Raw genomic sequence first — 18,059 nt, 5'->3', positions numbered from 1 at the left:
AAAGTCAAGTATTTGTGAGAGGGAGGGATATTTTAATAGAATTCTCTGTTTAGGAAGATGAAATTTACAGCTCCAGATTTCTCCTTGTAAAAGAGCATTCAATATTCTTCTTCCAATCAATGGGAACACTCGATGTATCTTGTGTGCAGGATTGTTTTACAGCCCAAAATATTTATTAGGTGTTCATTTCTGTGTATATTTTCTATATATTCATGTGGTACAGGAACCTGTTACATGTTTGATGTGGATATTTGAGTACAACCTTGTCTTTGAGACAACAAACCCAGATCATAGGTGAAATATTTTGCCATTTGTGGGACATGGGAATGAGAAGATCAAAAATGAAATAAATTCATTTTCAGCATGGTATTTCCATTAACTCTGTTGCATTACATGTCACCAAAAGAGTCACAGTAAATGTTACTACAAAGGCTCTAATGCAGGAAAAGTTCTTTGACTCTGAAAATAATCACATGTTTGCAATTAAAGAGATGATGGGGAGTTTACTGAGGCCAATACAAATATTTCCACTGAATGTAATATACTTTGAACTGGGTTCTGGGCATTTTTCTCACTATTAATGAGCATTTCCATACTTCCAACCACTTTTCCAAACTGATGTTCCTGCTATCCTGTGAGATACATGCCAGGCACGTTGGGAAAGCTTCTGCACGTGGAAGTTTCAGAGTCAGAAGTTTCTCTGCTGGGTTTCAGAGGCTCACATCTCCTATTTCTCAGCTCGTGGAGCTGCATGGATGCAGGGAAACATCAGCCAGCTCAGTTTCCTTCAACTTGAAGAAGGTGTGAGGAGAGAAATTAGTAAACACAGGTCTGAGTCAGGAACATCATTTATGCAGTAAGGTTTTAGCCTTTAGCTAAAATAGAACTGCTTTTAATGCAACATCTCTACTGGCTGGCAGAGTGAAAACATTAATATTTCTATTGGGGAAAATGTGGCAACCTGAAAAATAAATGTATTTCTGTGCACTGGCACCCTGGGTCACCTCAAGTCCCTTACTTATAGTACCTCACAGAGTGTGGTTGTTTTAATTACTCTCCATTATTTTAATTACTCTCCATGGCATAATGTTTTAAAAATGAGAGAGCAGAGAGAGATATAAATTCATGAGCTAAACATAAAGCTTTTCCAGCTAAGAAGCAATCAGAGAAGCAAATGAAGAGTTTGTGCTACAACCAATTTAAAATGAACCAATTTATAGCGGATCTATTTTGATGCTGCATTGTCTAAATATGTTCTTTTTTTTTTTTTTTCCTCTTTTTTTTTCTTTTTGTTGGCAGTTGATGAAAACTGTGAATAAAATGTGCCCAAATATCACAAGAATTTACAATATTGGAAAAAGCAACCAAGGGCTGAAGCTGTACGCTGTTGAGATTTCTGACAACCCAGGAGAACACGAAGTTGGTTAGGATTTTAATCTTACCTAAATCTGTTGAAGGGGTGTTGGGATTTTGCTTTTCCCCCCCTCCTCTTTCTCTGTATCTGCACTAATTACCACTGATGGAATTATTTTCATGGCAGCAAAGGTTTCAAATGTATGTGGGAGGAACCTCAGCGCTGTATTTCTAAATTGGGAAGAGGAGGGTGAGCACAGATAGAGGACATTTTGAATGTGGGATCGAATTCTTTAATGAGCATTCTTCACAGCAATAAAATAAAAGTGAATTTTAATACTGGGGGATGGATTTTAGCCATTGGATTGGGGTAGCTATGGATAGAAATTTACCTTTTTTATCTGGGGTGAATGCATTGCAAGCAGGGACAGGTCAAAACTCCAAATAATTTTGAGGTCTGGGGTTCAATTTCCTACCATGATATAACTCTTCAGCATAGAAAGTCATTCAGTCTTTGGTCCTTCTCACTGTAATAGTGTCTGGGACAGCTGTTGGAATAGAGGAATTTTGTGCTTTGCTATATCCATGAATACCCTGATAATGTGTTTAGATTGGTTGTTAGGAAAGTTCTCTGCTAGCAAAGTATTTTTCGTGTGACTTTTAGACCTTCAAAACTGTTAAAATCTACCTCTAACATGCTGAAGTTGTGAGTATAATTAAAGATACGTTTAATCAAAAATGGGTTTAGAGGTTTTACACAGTGGCTTTAGGTATCACTAATACATAAGCCTGTTCTAAAATAGCAACAGAAAGCAATTTATTTCTCCAAAGTGACACTTTTCACCTCTCATCTGTGCAGCTGAGACATTTCCCCAACACCCCTCAAGTGAAACGCTGCTGAAGGACATCGATGCTGTTTGATTTGATTCGATTTGCTGCTCTGACTACAACTCTGCTCCCTGCTTTTTCCCACAGGGGAGCCAGAATTCCACTACATTGCAGGAGCTCACGGGAATGAAGTGCTTGGACGAGAGCTGATCCTTCTGCTGATGCAGTTCATGTGCCAGGAATACCTGGCTGGGAACCCACGCATCGTGCACCTCATCCAGGGCACGAGGATCCACCTGCTGCCCTCAGTGAACCCTGACGGATATGACAAGGCCTATAAAGCGGTAATCAGGGTCATGAACACATCAAGGAATTCTTTCCCTTTCTGGTAGATGAACCAAAAATCCTCTTCTTGTCATTTTTTAATTCAGGGGTTACGTTTTACAAGCGGTGGAAATTTAAATAGGAAAAGATGGGCGAATAAACACAAACCACCTTGGGAAAAAGCTGAAAGGATCAGTATTGGATGTGATGTTGGCTAACAGGGGAATGTACATGGACAGGAGGGTCACAGAGACTGCCAGAACAAACCATCCTGAGGTGTTCAGAGCCATGGGAACATCATTATGGAAAACAGAAAATCCATGCAGTCTGTTTCTCACGAGAAACCAAGCTCAGCACATGAAAATTTGCATTCCTCCGCAGCTGCAATGTAATAGTGTGCCTTTAAGGAGAGCACTGTCTGTTGGGTGTTGTAATAATTCAGTCTGGGTGAAGACAGACAACCAGGAAAAATTGTAGGGGCTGGTCAAATGCACTGGAAAATCTTCCAGAGCAGTCTGCAGAAGACAGAACAGAACAGGAAAGGCAGAATCATAGTCAAGGGAAGGGAATGTGTGCTGTCTCCATCGAGAGGTATATTTTGGATAACCTCAAGTAAATTTTCATGGATTTTCCTTCACCTCATTCAAGATTTCATACAAAATTTTTTAAAAAAGCACCAATTATTTAATTCAGTTAATAAATAATTAATCTTTACTTTCTCTGTATAGAATTAACCTCTGGCACATTCCCAAACATTCTGCAGGGGGCTCACAGGTTGTCATATTCTGAATGAACATTAATTTTTATTTTCTTTCTTTTTCTTTCTTTTTTATTCCAATCTAAGGGTTCAGAATTGGGGGGCTGGTCTTTAGGACGATGGACTCAGGATGGCATTGACATCAACAATAACTTCCCTGACTTAAACTCGCTGCTTTGGGAGTCAGAAGATCAGAAGAAGAGTAAAAGGAAAGTTCCAAACCATCACATCCCAATCCCTGACTGGTACCTGTCCGAAAATGCCACTGTGAGTAAGGCCAGGAGAGGGGACACAAAGGCTGGGATGTGCTGAGAGAGTGAGATTTACATTTCTCAAGAACTGAATAACCTGGGAGTGAAGTCCCACACCTGATCTAAGTCAATAATTCCCTTTATGTCAGTGGAAATAAAAATGCACCACAGAAGGACCATCCCCACACAGGTTTTAGAGGCAGGTCTTGAGGAAGGAACGGTTTCCTAGGGGATTTTCTTTTCCCTCAGCATTTGCAAGGACCTGGAGGATTCAATACCCAAATTTTACACAGATTTGTCCTGGGATTTTCCTGCTTGCTCTTACTTGAAATATATTCTCATCTCAAACAACACAGCAACAGATCAGGCATATGTAAACCCAGTGTGGGGCTTATGTTAAAGTCGTTTATTGGATCGTAGTGCCAGAAATTTAACTTATTTTGGCCTGACATTTTAAATATAATGGCTGCTATTAATAGCAGCTTCACAGGCTTCACAAGTGGCAGTTTTTAGTACTTTAGAATCACACAGTCATGGAATAGTCACAGTTTAAAGAGGCCTCCTACAGTCCAACCCCCTGCCAAGGCAGGGTCACCTGGAGCAGGTGACACTGGAACATGTCCAGGTGGGTTTGGAATCTTTCCAGAGAGGGGGACTCCATGGCTTCCCTCCCTCCTCTGCCACCCTGATGGAAAAATTCATCCTAATGTTGAGGTGAAACTTCCTGTGTTTTAATTTCTGGCCATTATTTCTATGCTTAACATCCCTCATTTTGGAAACAAAAAGAGGGGCAGCAATGTCACCACCTGACACCTCTGTCAGTTCCTGCTCTGGGCCCCACTCGACATAGATGTTCCTATTCCATAAATTACTGGAGGAACGTGAGGGTTTTGTTAGGTCTTAAGGGATGTCTGTGACCTCCCAAGGGTGGCTGACAAGCACCATAATTTAAAGAAGGTCTTCTCCTTGCCAGCATGCCTTCTGCTGGCCTCTGATGCTCAGGAACCCCTCAGGGAACAGCATTTCCAGATTTCCAGCCTGAATCCGAGCTGCTGTTACTCTTTCTCCCAGGTGGCGGTGGAGACGCGGGCGATCATCGCCTGGATGGAAAAAATCCCTTTTGTGCTGGGTGGCAACTTGCAGGGGGGAGAGCTGGTGGTGGCCTATCCCTACGACATGGTGAGATCCATGTGGAAAACCCAGGATTACACGCCCACCCCCGACGACCACGTGTTCCGCTGGCTGGCCTATTCCTACGCCTCCACGCACCGGCTGATGACGGATGCCAGGAGGAGAGCCTGCCACACTGAGGACTTCCAGAAGGAGGATGGCACTGTGAATGGAGCCTCGTGGCACACCGTGGCTGGGAGTAAGTGGTAGAAACTCCAATTAGTGTTGCCTTGCTAATTAGGGTAAAGCCATCACTGCCTGGTGTGCGCTGCAGCAGCAGGAGGTGGTAAAATGTGTGCTCTAAGGGGAATATTTCCAGATGTCATTACTGCTGTTAATACCTGGTGACTGCTTCTTTTACAGCCAAGTTCTCCAAAAATGCACACGCACAACATTGGCTTTGAGAAGTCTGTGCACTCAGCACAGTTGGTCAGGAAGGAACCGAGCCAGCCCAAACCCCCACAGAAGGTGACAAGAGGGAAAGTGCTGCCAAATGCCACAGCCAGCGTCAGAGCTGAAACAGCAGCTTCAGGGAGAGACCCCGGTGGCTCTGAGATAAGGAAGTCCTGGTTTCAGCCTCCTGCTGATTGAACTCAGCCTCAGATCAGCCCCCACTCACATTCACTCAGAATTGTAATGAAATGCCATAAAAAGCTACTGTTTGCCTGCTACCATGCTATTTCTAAAACACCTGGATGTCCTTACACTTGGGTTTTGCATGGGCTCCACAGGCATTCCTGCTGCCAGGATAAATCCCAGCCTGGATCAATCTCCACACACCCAAGCCTGTCACCCCGTTAAGGAGCACAGAGGGGAAGCCATGGCCTGTGGCGTGGCCAAAACCTCGATTTCCAGGAAAGCCCAATTAGAAACTCATTTTTAACAGCATTAGGCATAGTTTGCCTCTCTGGGTGTGCACTCGGAGCGGGCTGGGAATCAGACACTGCTGATTCATCACAGTTCTGCTCAAAGCCTTTGTGTTTTTCCTAAGTGCATCAGTCAAACAACGTATTCCCTGAAATTAGGAAATGAGACAGGCGTCCGCCACCAGTGGGCTGACAACAGGAACAGCACTAATGGCAAACAGCTGCAGGCCAGTGTCTCTGAAAACCAGGTTTAGCTGAGTCTGGCTCCTGTTTGGAACTTGCAGGTACTTCCACTGCATAAATGTTTTGGGATTTTGGACATTTATTTTCTATTGGTCTGTGTGGAGTTGGTGCTGGCCAGCCTTTAAAGGCTGCAGTTGAGAATTAGCTTTTCAGGTGTTTTCCCAGGAGGTTAAAAAGTGTTGGGTGAATTTGGGGGGAAACTTTGAACTCTTAGGTCTGACAGTACATTCCCATGCATTTCTAAAGCATTCTCTGACAGCTAACTTGACCACTTAATTATCTAATTTATTAATTTAATTTTCCTAAGTGCTACAAGAAACATCATTATGAACTGATCCAGAAAAGATGGCATTGGGCTTGTCACTAACAGCTGTCACACTGAGTTCTGTTAAGTAAAGATGGACAACATAGATGCTGAATATTACCCTGACTTCTTAGGATCACTAACATTTTGGATTTGTTTAATCTGATTTGTTTTATTTCTTGATGATGTTTTAATTATGATTTATGTCTTGCTCTGTCACATTATGGTAAGACCTCCAACAAAGTTCTTGCAGGAGCTCTCCCACCCATCCTTTTGTGTGGTGGCATCTCCTCATTGTGCCACACTTTGAAACTGCCTGTCCCTCCTCTCCTCATCCACCTGCTTCCTTGCAGTGGTCCTGCACAGAAACTTCTCACTGGGAAAATTTAGATGGGATTTTTCCAATTGAATTTCAGTCCCTAGAGAAGCATGGACACCACAGATACCCAACACCTCTCGTGCCTTTAAAACCCAGCCGTGACATTTCCTGCACATTATTTTGACTGCAGTGAATGCAAGTTCTTCAGCAATTTTACATATAAAGTTTCTGCTCTGGGTGAACTGCACAGAGGCAAAACAGAGATTGATTTAATTTTATTTCCTGTGTTTTTGAGGCTGGATTTGCATGTTCAGGCACTAGGAAAGAGTCGCTCTTGGCAACGCAAAGCCATTTTCTTAAATACATGTATTAAAACTGAGCAATTACTGTGTATGGCAAAACATTTCACAGCAGATTAATCAGGATGTTATACAGTATGTGAGGGGAAAATAATTGTGGCTGTTTCTCAAGTGGAGGGGAAGCACATTTATGCAGAGTAGCATATGCCACTGGCTGATGTTTAGGTTTTCCCCTTCAACAAAAGTGAAAAGTTAACATCTGTATTATATAATCCTCCTGCTCTGCTTCCAGAAGGCACTGAGGGCTCATTAAATACTTGACTACTGCTCTGTGGTGATTGGATGGGAACAGGGATTTTGGTTTAACTCTTCTTGGTCAGAAGCACTCGGTGAATGCAACTCCTGCTAATCTTTGCCATTTAAAACATAACAATTAATCATTAACAAACATATTTTAAAATACTTTCTTATTAGAAATGCAGGTAGAACAAGAAATGAAGCTCACAGCATTTCTTCCTCTAGTGCTCATGTTCTGTATCTCGTTATCTGTGTGAGAGTGGAGAACTAATAAGCAGGAAAAACGATGGTGAGAAGCAGAGAGAAACCTGGAGAATGGAAATGTTGTAGCTCTGCATGTAAAGACAGTCCTGCTTAGTGCTCCAGACATTTGCAAAGGTTACAGTGGTCTCTGTAAAGCAGAATTAAACTGCAACTCCTCAGAGACTGGAGGCACTGAGGTTCCTGGGGCTTGATTAGGACATTTTTCTGATGGGAATCCCTATTGCAGAGTATCCCAGTCTTCTGCAACACCCTGATAGGGAGAAAAGAGATCCCATCATTTCTTCAAAACCACAGACACCACATGTAGCATAAAATAATTGTTACTAGCTTGATTTTCCTGGCTCTTCTATCAGATTACTCAGGAAGGAAAACAGACTGAGGAACTATTTCACCAACTGCTCTGATAAATCACTTTTACATAACAACCCCTGTGAGCACACAGCTCTGTGTCCTGGCATTCAGGGCTCCATGGCTTGGGTGAGCAGCTGCACCTCCCTGCCACACAACACAGTTCCATTTCTACCCAGGGCACTCCTAAGGGAGAGCTGCTCCATGGACAGTGTCCAGGATTAGGGATGTTTAGTGCTTTCTTAAGAGCAAAACACAAATTCTTGTTGTGGGGAGAGACCTTTCTCCTCCTGGTTGTGTCCTCATCTTCTCCTTCACCAGAATCCCAGAAGGGTTTGGGTTGGAAGGGACCTTAAAGCCCTTCGAGTTCCAGCCCCTGCTTGGAGCAACTTTTCACTATCCCAGGTTGCTCCAAGCCCTTTCCAACCTGGCCTCGAGCACTCTGGTGCTTTGTTACAGAATATTTGGCATTTCTAAAAACACTTTACCCTTCCAATTCTGCCAGCTAAGCCAGCAGGATGCATACCCAACCTGTGTTTATAGAAGTTACATTAATTTCCATTAAAGCTCAGAGCTGACCAATAGATTAAAAAGGATATAAAGTTGTAACCTTTTTCCCCACTGCTGACAGGCATCAATGACTTCAGCTACCTGCACACCAACTGCTTTGAGCTCTCCATCTACGTTGGCTGTGACAAATATCCCCACGAGAGCGAGCTGCCAGAGGAGTGGGAAAACAACCGCGAGTCCCTGATTGTTTTTATGGAACAGGTATTCACCAGCAGAGCAGCTCCTTCCAGACTGAGAGATTAAAGTTCTTACTGTCTTCCTTGCATGACTGATTATGTGGTTATTGGGATTTTTGATAGACATAACACTTCAGCCAGGCTGGTTTGACTTCAGGGAATAAAATAATGAAGCTTCTGAAAATTTGATGTGGGTGCTGAGCTTGCTAGGAAAAAAAAAAAAGACCCCAATATTGTGTCTGTTGTTTCATCTCTTCTTTTTATCTATATCTTGAATTTGATGCCTCAGGAATCCTAACAAAATTCACAAACTGATGCACAGGTTAATGCCTGAAGGGCTGTTACAGGGTTAATATATATTCCACAATGTTGTGAGCCATAAAGTAGAATATATATAGTATAAAACTATAGAATATATATAGTATAAATATAGAATATATATAGTATAAAAATATAATGCATATATTTAAATATCTATAGATATAAATAATATATAAATATAATATACATATATATATATAACTATATATAGCATAAAACTGTAATTCACTTATGGAAATAATGATTCATTGTAAGTTCCTAGGAGTACTACTGTTCATTTCTGTGCAATATTTACTTGCTTTTTTGCTTCTCTTCACAGGTCCATCGTGGCATCAAAGGGATTGTGAAAGATGTGCATGGAAAGGGAATCCCAAATGCTGTGATTTCAGTGGAAGGTGTTAACCATGACATTCGCACAGGTAAAAAAACCCCAAATCAATAAAAATACAAAACATCAGTGCAAAAGAACAGAATTGTGGTTTAAAAACAAACCCACTGAACCGTGTTCCTAAGTACCACACCCACAGGTTTTTTAAATGCTAATTTTATGTGGTTTTATGTCTTTACTGGTGTTCTGTGTTCTTCATTTGCTGCCCTTTCCATGTGCTTCGCCACTGGGGTACAGAGTGGCAGATTTGGACACATAAACTGATTTCAGGCCATGGAATATCATAAAGCTTTGTGATTTCCAAATCTTTAATGTTTGCCACAAGAGGTGATCTGAGCCAGTAATGAATTTTGGAATATCTAACTTAGTTTATGATTAATTTCACTGCTACTGTGTCTCCATTGTAAAAGAAAGCATTGAATGACAGATACTTAATTAGGCAATAATGATTCTGCCTTAAATATTTCAAAATGGGACCACTGGGAAATGACAGTGGGAATTAAAGTAATCAGCTGGTTTTTCTCCTCTTGGAAGCCTTGGCAGTTCTGAAAGTCTGCCATAAAGTGTGGGTTGCATTACTCTGTTAACAAAATTAATGTATCGCTCTGAGTTAATGCAATATGTGATTAATCTCCAGCTCTCTGTACTCTGGATTGTCATGTGAAAAAAAAATAAGGTTGAATAAATGTGCAAGATCCCAAAATCCACCTTGTAACACTCAGGGAACCTTGCAGCTATTTGCATCTTGAATTATTGCTGAGCCTCTACGGCTCAAGGCCATCTGCACTTGTTAGTAAAAATAAAAGTACTTATTTTATTCCCTTTAATTTTTCTTTTTAATGAGACATTTAAGCTCACACTCTGGAATCACAGTGGATATGGGAACATAAAAGTTCTATCTTGTTTCATATTATCCAGATAACAATACACGTCTCATTAGTCCCTGAAACGAGAGGATTTATGCTGGAGCCAAAAAGCTAAAATGACATGTATAACTCTAGAGAGAGAAGGCAAATTGTCAGCAGTCTTCTTTCATTTATACCTTTTAAAATGAAAAATGTGTCTATTTAAACCTCTGAGTTGCCTTGATGTAAAAATAGGCCAAGCAGGGGAAGAATTATGGCCACCATCTCTATTCACATAAGTTTTGTTTCCCGTGAGCTGAGCTCTGCTGTTCCACTCCTACATTAACGTGGTCAGCTGCCCTGTAGAGCCAGACAAAAGTTGCCTGTAAAAGCCCTCTAATAACATTTAAAGGGTTGAGAAAATTCCTTTGCTTCCTCCTGTGGACTGAAATAAAAGCACATTGGTTTGAGTTTCTCTGGATGCCGTGTCCCTGATGGAGCGAGCGGGATGCTGGCGTTCGGCTCACACCATTAATGGGCTGATTGAAGGCATTGATTCCAAGAGCAAGAGCTTTCTGGGAAATTATTCCATTTTCCCTCCATGCAGATGTAACTATTGATTAAGTCTGAGTGATTCCGTGTCGTTACAGTCAGATATGGGCTGGACTCTCTGAGGAAACCTCTGGAAATAAAGTTCAGCTGGGTGAACAACCGCACCTTTCCCCAGTGCCATGGTGCCAAGGCAGTTTTGGGGGTTGCTTCTTGTGATTTGGGAAATGACAAAGTAAATCTTGATGGAGAAATGTGCAGTTTCTTCCTGGTGAAACACTCCTGTGTCACAGCCAGACTTCCAATGCAGATGTTTCTGTGAGGTTTTTGAACCAAAGCAGAATTAATTTAATTTCACCACGTGTCCAGAGAAATTTTTACAAATATTTTGGTAAGTGTGCTGTGATTTCAGCATACCTTATATACCAAACCCCAAGGATTCTGAAGTAGCATTTAGTAATATTTACTATATTAAATATTTATTTAATTATTCTAAGCTAAGCATAAGTCTGGTATTGCAACTGTCCTGCCTCACTCCTGGCTGCCTGGTCCCCACAGGAAAGTTAAGTTGGGTGTGCAGCACTATGGCCAGGTTTCCTGGAGAGTCTTTTGTTGGTAAGAAAGCATTAGAAAGATTTTTATAATGTATTTAAATCAGTGCAGCTTTGTTTATGATTTATGATTTAAATGTTTACATTTAAATGTAAAAATTTCTTTTTACAATTACTTAATTGTAACTAAGGTCTGTCCCATCAGGCTCAAAGGACATTTCTCTTAATTGTAGAATTTATGGAGCAATCTGACATATTAAATTCATAGCACTGCTATCTTTGTCCTTTAATGCATTGTTATTTTATCTAAGCAGACATGGCAATCCTTTCCCAGCCCCAGTAGGTGGATGTGGATGCAGTCTGCCTCCAGCCTGCTCCCACTGGAACCTATTATTTCAGCAAACCTATTATTTACTAAATTTATCTGTGTTTTTAATTGTGTTTCTTTTTGCCATCTGTTCTGAAATTTATATTTTTATTTATTTTTTTTACCTACTGGATTTAATCTGATTGTGAAAAAACCCCAACCCTTTAGCCTGGTATTAAATTCTGGGCACTGACAGCTGACAGAAATACTCCTGTCTGCTTGCTGGTAAATGGAAAGGAGGGAAAGTGCATCCTGCTGAAAGCTTAATACCCAGCTTTGCAATAAATTCCCAGTGGGGTGTGAATGTGTAGGTTTATTCCTGGCCCTGTGTGGGGTTGTGATGAACTGACTGTTAAATGTGTCAGGAAAATGTGGGTCAGGTTTGCAGTCCTGGGGCTAAAGCCAGGCTGGGAGCAGGGATGTGATCACACGGGGGGATGCAGAGCTCTTTGCCTGCCCTGTGGTGTTGCCAGAGCATTTGCAGCTAAAAACGAGCCCTTGGGGATAAATAGGAGGAATTTGGGCAGATTTATGGTTTGGCCTTTTGTTCAGCTTCCAACAGACCCAGTGGTGAGGGAGAACTGAATAAAGAGCCTCTCTTGGAGCCTTTCCAAAAACACCCAAATCATGAGAAACAGAAAATGTGGACTTTATTATCGCCCCAAATGTGGTCAAATGGATTTTAAAAACCCCTGATTGTATTGGGCTGTAAGAATGGACCTGATCAGGTACAGTTCTGGCACACAGAGGCTGCACTATCAGGGTACAGTCAATATTGCCATTTGTTAACACTTGCTGCTTGCAAGCACATTTATTATTCTACCAAACCCTAAATTAAAACGCTCTTTCTTTTAAACAGAGGCTGACCAGCCTGATCCTTCCCCAAATATAATATTTTTATGCAAATCATCTTCAGTTTTAGCTACACTCTGCACTGCCAGTGAACCAAGGCTGGTGTTAGTAAGGCTGTCAGGTCTCATCAGTGCTGAAAAACCCCAACCCCTCCTCATGCAGGAGATGTTCCATTTCTATTTTTACATGGAATTGCATATTTGAATATGTATTTTCATTCACAGGGAGTTTCTCCAGGACAGAGTGCAAAACTAATTTTAGGTAATAGTTTTTCCCCTTTTTCAATTCACAGCTAAGAATACTTGGTGGTAAAAATCATATTTAAAAGAAGCCTAAAACGATCCTGATGCACATATGGGTACAAAGAATGGGTATATCTGAGGTCATTCATGGGGAAAAAGAAGAAACCAAAAACTCCTGATTCAATGAGGTGTTAAAATACACTTTCATGAGTAGTTTAGTTGATTACAGGAGTTTGGTTTGTGCATTTACATTTAACAAGGTGGTTAAACATCCTGGTGAATTTACTTTGTAGGAAAATGGTGTAATAAACGCCAATGTAAGGCTTTACAGAAGGGAATATTTATTTACACCCCAAAGTGAGTTGATATTATGTATTCACACACTCTTCCTAATAAATACCACCAAAGTCTGTGTCCTGGCAGTCTGGTCAGGGTTGTGTGATGTGGGTATTTCACTGGGGCTCCTCTGGATCCCTCAGTTAGGATTAGTTTGGGAAAAGTCTTTTCTACCCCACAGAAATCACCAGATTTTGCCTCAGGCCTTTCCAGCTGCCGAAAATCTACAGCTGGATTGGAGCCTTTTCTCATCATTTAGAAAATCTGATTGAGGTGTGTTTTTCTCTAGGGTTGGCAGGATGAGGAGGGGTACTTGTGGTGGGGGCAGCCCCTTGGACACCCTCCTGGTGTGAGGATGGACACCTGTGGTGTCATCTTACCCATGGCCAAGGACTTCTCCTGGGGCTGATGCAGGGCTGGGAGCTGGACTCGGTGCTCCTTGTGGGTCCTTTCCAAATCAGCTTACCCCGTGTGATTCTGAGTCCTCATTTAATGGACCCAGGAAAGGTTCTGATGTGATGTGAGGATAAATTTTTTCATGGGAAGGGTTTTCAAGAACTGGAGCAGGCTGCCCAGGGATGTGGTGGAGTCCCTGTCTTTGGAAGTGTCCAAAAAAATCTGTGGATGTGGCGCGTGAGGACACGGTTTGGTGGTGAACACGATGGAGATGGTTGATGGTTGGACTTGAGGATCTTAGAGATGTTTCCCAACCTCAGCGACCCTGTGGCTTTACAAACACCGCTTTCCTCAAGGAGAAAGCACCAAAATCCTGAAAACCCTCTTTCTCCCCACCAGGAGCCGACGGGGATTACTGGCGCCTCCTCAACCCGGGCGAGTACGTGGTGGGCGTCAAGGCCGAGGGCTACACCGCCGCCACCAAGACCTGCGAGGTGGGCTACGACATGGGAGCCACCCAGTGCGACTTCACCATCTCCAAGACCAACCTGGCCAGGATCAAGGAGATCATGAGGAAGTTTGGGAAGCAGCCCCTCAGCCTGGCGGCGCGCCGGCTGCGGCAGCGGGCGCGGCGGTGGCAGCGGCGGTAGAGCTCGGCCCCGGCTCCGCTTCTCTCAGCCTGGCTGTAGTCGTAGTGAGAGTTCCATAGCCCATCTCTTCATGCATTTTTCTCTGCAAGAGGCCTTTCTGTTAGTGGAGCTGGATGGATGCTGGGGTGGGGTGGGGGGGGGTTCCTCATTTTTGGTGGGAAAAAAGAAAAATCGGAAATGAAGTTCGAGTCGAACCAAAAGGAGCCCTCGGTTAAGGGGAGAGACAGGGAGAATGGAGGAAGGTGTTTGGAGTTGAGCTGGAATTAAATGTTTTGCTTGTTGGGTTATTTAATCCTTTGTCAATCTGTTTCCTTTAAAAATTGAAGAGAAAGGATTAAAACCAAAAACAACAAAAACGAGATACTCATAAATGAGAAGTGTTCTGAACGAAAAGTTGAAAAATGTATCTAAAGTTTAAAATTGGTATATTTTTGCAACTCAAAATAAGTTTTGACACTCTTTTTGCTTTATTCTCATATGGAAGGAAAAGCTGAGAGGTGAAAACTTCTGTTTAATGTGATTGAAACTTTTGTCAAAATTTCTCTCTTTCCCTGAAAATTCCCCTTTTGATAAGCACTATATTCCAGGAAAAAAAGCCTGCAGTGAATAACCCACTTTTGCTTTCCTGCTTGGATTGTTTAGATTTAAGGATGCTTTGTGCAGCCAGATTTTAATGCCAGGAGTGTTTTCTCCTCTGGATTTTTAAGGCTGCAATTTTACTCCATGAACTAAACCTGGCAAAAAGGTTTTGGGATGAGGAGCACTGTGGCGTGGCAGTTCCTCCCTGATGTGGGAGAAGGACCAGAACAAAGCTTTTCCTGAGGATACAGCCAGTTGTGCCATGTATGAGAGGAGAGGCTTAGTCACTCACTGGGAGGTGCTTAATTCACAAATCCACTGATACCATCTATTTTCTTCATTTTTGGCGTGACTTGAAGTGCCTTTTGTGCTCCTGCCCATCTCATGCCACTGTCTCCTGTGACATGCACAGTTCTGGGTTCCTCTGCAGGCTGCTCATCTTGCTGCTGCTTTTCTGGCCTTGTGCCTCTTTGGGAGCAGGATTTGTGCTTTATTTTTGGCTTTTGAGTAATGAAATTGTACAGCAGGACAGGATTGAGGTTCAGGAAATACACAGAGCACACCTAGGAGAGAATCAACACTGGGCAAAGTGCTGAAAATACAACTTTGCTCCATTAGCTTTGATATTCTGACCTAAATTACACCTAAAAAAACAGGGTCAGCTTCATGATTTTAGCCAGTGTGTGGCTAAATAAACATTTATTAACATGCTTGGTAGCAGACTGCAGCATACTCTTCCAAATACAATTCTGCTTTAAACATTTTGATTGCTATTTACAGTTTTTGCCAGTTTGATAGGATTCTTGGAAAAGACATTCAGCAAAATATCATTGAAATTGAGGAAAAAATAAAGCATGAGTAGAAAAGTTACTGTAAAAATACCAGGTGCCATCTGTATTAATTATTTGTTTTATTGTCAAGGAATGTAGGAAAAGCATAAAAGGTAAAAGACTGCAGAATGAAAAATATAATCATGAGCCCTTGCATAGTAAATAATCATATTCTTAAATTTCTTAGGCAATTTCAGCCCCTGCTTGTTCTGCAGATACCGTTAAATAACAGCAAAGGCTCCAATAAAAGAGAAGAGTGCACTTTTAATTCTTTGTGACTGAATTATGGAACACCTCCAAGTCAGTATCATTTCAATTAAGTAATAGAAGTAAACAACTCATCCAAACATTCTATCATGTGGAATTATATTTTACTAATAAAGCCTCTTTACCACCATTACAGCATCCTGTACGCCACATATTTTTGTATAATAAATCTGACTGCAGTTTGTTAAGGAGGGATAATTTTCTTGAGAGGTGAGAAGAGATTAATGATATCTTTGTGCAGGTAACAAAGTGAAATAATTTTGGAATATGGAGTAATGACAGCAGACAATTTGTTTGCAGTTAAATTTGAATTGTTCACTGATGTATGTAGATTTTATTGCCATCATGATAGATCGAGAGCACACAAGATTTTTTGGGTTATGAATGGAGTTTTTGGGTGGATTCTCTCTGGAGTCCCACAAAGGCATCTTGCAAGGTGGTTGGAATGCACTGACAACAGAGGAACAAAATAGTCAGATTTAAATGGGATTAAAGGTGGAAACCAGTGCTTTGGTCCTGGCAGGTGAGGTCTCTCTACCCTGAGATAATGGTGTGAGAGTTTAACTTCACAAACCTCGAGGCTCCTGTGCTTTGTTCTCAGAACCGAGGTTCTTTCTATGAGAAATTATTTTTAATTTGATGACAAGAAATGGGTTTGATGGGGAATTCTTGGACATCTGTTAGCTGAGACTGGACTGCTGGAGGCCTCAGGTGCTGGGGACAGTGGCTTTGGTGTTCTTTCCTGGCTGTCACAAGTGCTTACACGAGTTTGGGCACAGCAGAACTGGGACTAATGCAAGTGACCTTACTCCATTTTAGTCCAGGCATTCCTAAATAAATGGCCTAATAGCTGTCAAGTGGATTTGTCTGTGCAATTATTTTCTGATTGTCCAGCACTGGAAAGCACTCAGGCTCTAAGGAATTTTACCAGGAATATCAGATGTGTGAATATCTTGCTCTGAGATGTTTATGCCTGCCCTGGATGTAATGATATCAAAATTGATGTGTGCCCTATTTGCTGCTGTAGTTATGCACCTGGGAGTTAAAATGTTCCTTTTCTTTCAAATACACAGCATCATTATTTAACCTTCAGACACATCCAAACCACAAACCAGTAAATCTGGATACCAATGTTTTCTATTTATCTGCCTTTCCCACCTCTTTAGAACAGGTAATTTTTTTAAAAAAAGTCTGTGCTTTAAATCTCTTTTCCTTTCAGTGTTGTAGGAAAACAGACAACCCTGCAGAGATGCCAAGAAATAAAACTTGAGGGTGGATTCAGCCCTTTTGTAATTACAGATCCATTTGAACAGCTTATAGCAGTTCTCTTATGTGGGAACTCTGCTAAATCTCGATCATCCCTGATATAAAAGAGAAAAATACAATCCTTTCCAAGTAATAAGAAATTCAGCTGCACAACCTCACCCACCCAGGAAAGGTGAAACAAATGAAAGGTTAAAGCAGGAGATGCTCCTCTCTGCTTGATAATACCAACCATCAGTCATCTGCTCCCACTCAGAGCCCTGACAATCAGAAAACGCAGTGGGAGCTGCCTGGCCTCTCCTTAACTATCCTTGTCAGGTTATCCAGCTGCTCATTTTTATTGGTTTAATTATCATCTGAGTTTTTCTCATCCAATTTGATGATTACAAGTGGAGTAACCTCTTAAAGATGGCTTTCAGTAGCTGCAAATCCCACACTGGTTTGGGTTGGAAGGATCTTAAAATCCATTTTATTCTACCCCCTGCCATGGGCAGGGACACCTTCCACTGTCTCAGGTTCCTCCAAGCTCCATCCAAACTCACCTTGGGCACTGCCAGGGATGGGTGAATCAGGTTGGGAATGTACAGAAACAATATCTGCTTACACACATTGGTATAAATGTGGTGTCATTTGGTAATCTCTAATCCAAGTTTAATTTACTGGCAGCAGAAGAGGTTTTGGAATATCCGAGTATGGCTTTTACCAGGAGGTTGAGCTTTTCTGGGTAAAACACTGATAAAAATGAATGTGAATGAAATAATTGTCTATGCTGGTTAGGAAATACATCTTTTCACTGGATATTTTAAGCCTGTCACATATTTTCAGCATCTGTCACCATCTACTTTCCCTTCTCTTATCCGTGTATAGCTGTGGGTTTTTTCCTCTGACTTCAGCTCATTATTTTCACAGAATTTGGGACATCTCCCCAAAGTGTGGATTTCAGCAGAGAGTGACAGTGATCCAGCCAGATTTCCTTGTCTCTTTTATCAGGCTGTGGCAGGTGGCTGACCTTTATGAGAAACACCAAAACAGGGACAAACTTGAAACAGAATACAAGTGGTTTCACACCAATGCCTTCCACTAGTTAACCTTTAAAAACTGCCATGAGATACATTTGCTGTGGGTCTGAAAAAGTCCAAGTTTGGAGCTTTTTAACCTTTTATTTTGTAATTTCTGGGTGAATTTAGGCAGCAGCCCTAAGCCTGAGGGGGAAGTGTAAAAGCAGGGACAAATTGTATAAATTGTGGTGGCATC

The 18,059-nt window shown here is 41.7% G+C and overlaps 1 protein-coding gene across 1 annotated transcript in view; it reads left to right on the top strand.

Moving 5' to 3' along the window:
- Nucleotides 1-16,474, top strand: part of CPXM2 (carboxypeptidase X, M14 family member 2) — a 67,234-nt gene extending 50,760 nt beyond the window's left edge. The window contains exons 7-13 of the mRNA XM_058841950.1: nt 1,300-1,423; nt 2,329-2,525; nt 3,350-3,529; nt 4,585-4,882; nt 8,255-8,394; nt 9,010-9,109; nt 13,616-16,474. Coding sequence (XP_058697933.1) covers nt 1,300-1,423; nt 2,329-2,525; nt 3,350-3,529; nt 4,585-4,882; nt 8,255-8,394; nt 9,010-9,109; nt 13,616-13,866 — 1,290 coding nt within the window. The 3' untranslated portion in view covers nt 13,867-16,474. The remainder of the gene's footprint in view (nt 1-1,299; nt 1,424-2,328; nt 2,526-3,349; nt 3,530-4,584; nt 4,883-8,254; nt 8,395-9,009; nt 9,110-13,615) is intronic.
- The last annotated feature ends 1,585 nt before the right edge of the window (nt 16,475-18,059 follow it).

This window comes from Poecile atricapillus, chromosome 6, assembly GCF_030490865.1.
Source record: "Poecile atricapillus isolate bPoeAtr1 chromosome 6, bPoeAtr1.hap1, whole genome shotgun sequence".
Classification (NCBI taxonomy): Eukaryota; Metazoa; Chordata; class Aves; order Passeriformes; family Paridae; genus Poecile; species Poecile atricapillus.
The sequence above is the reverse complement of the archived record's forward strand: the minus strand, read 5'-3'. Positions and strand labels throughout refer to the sequence as shown.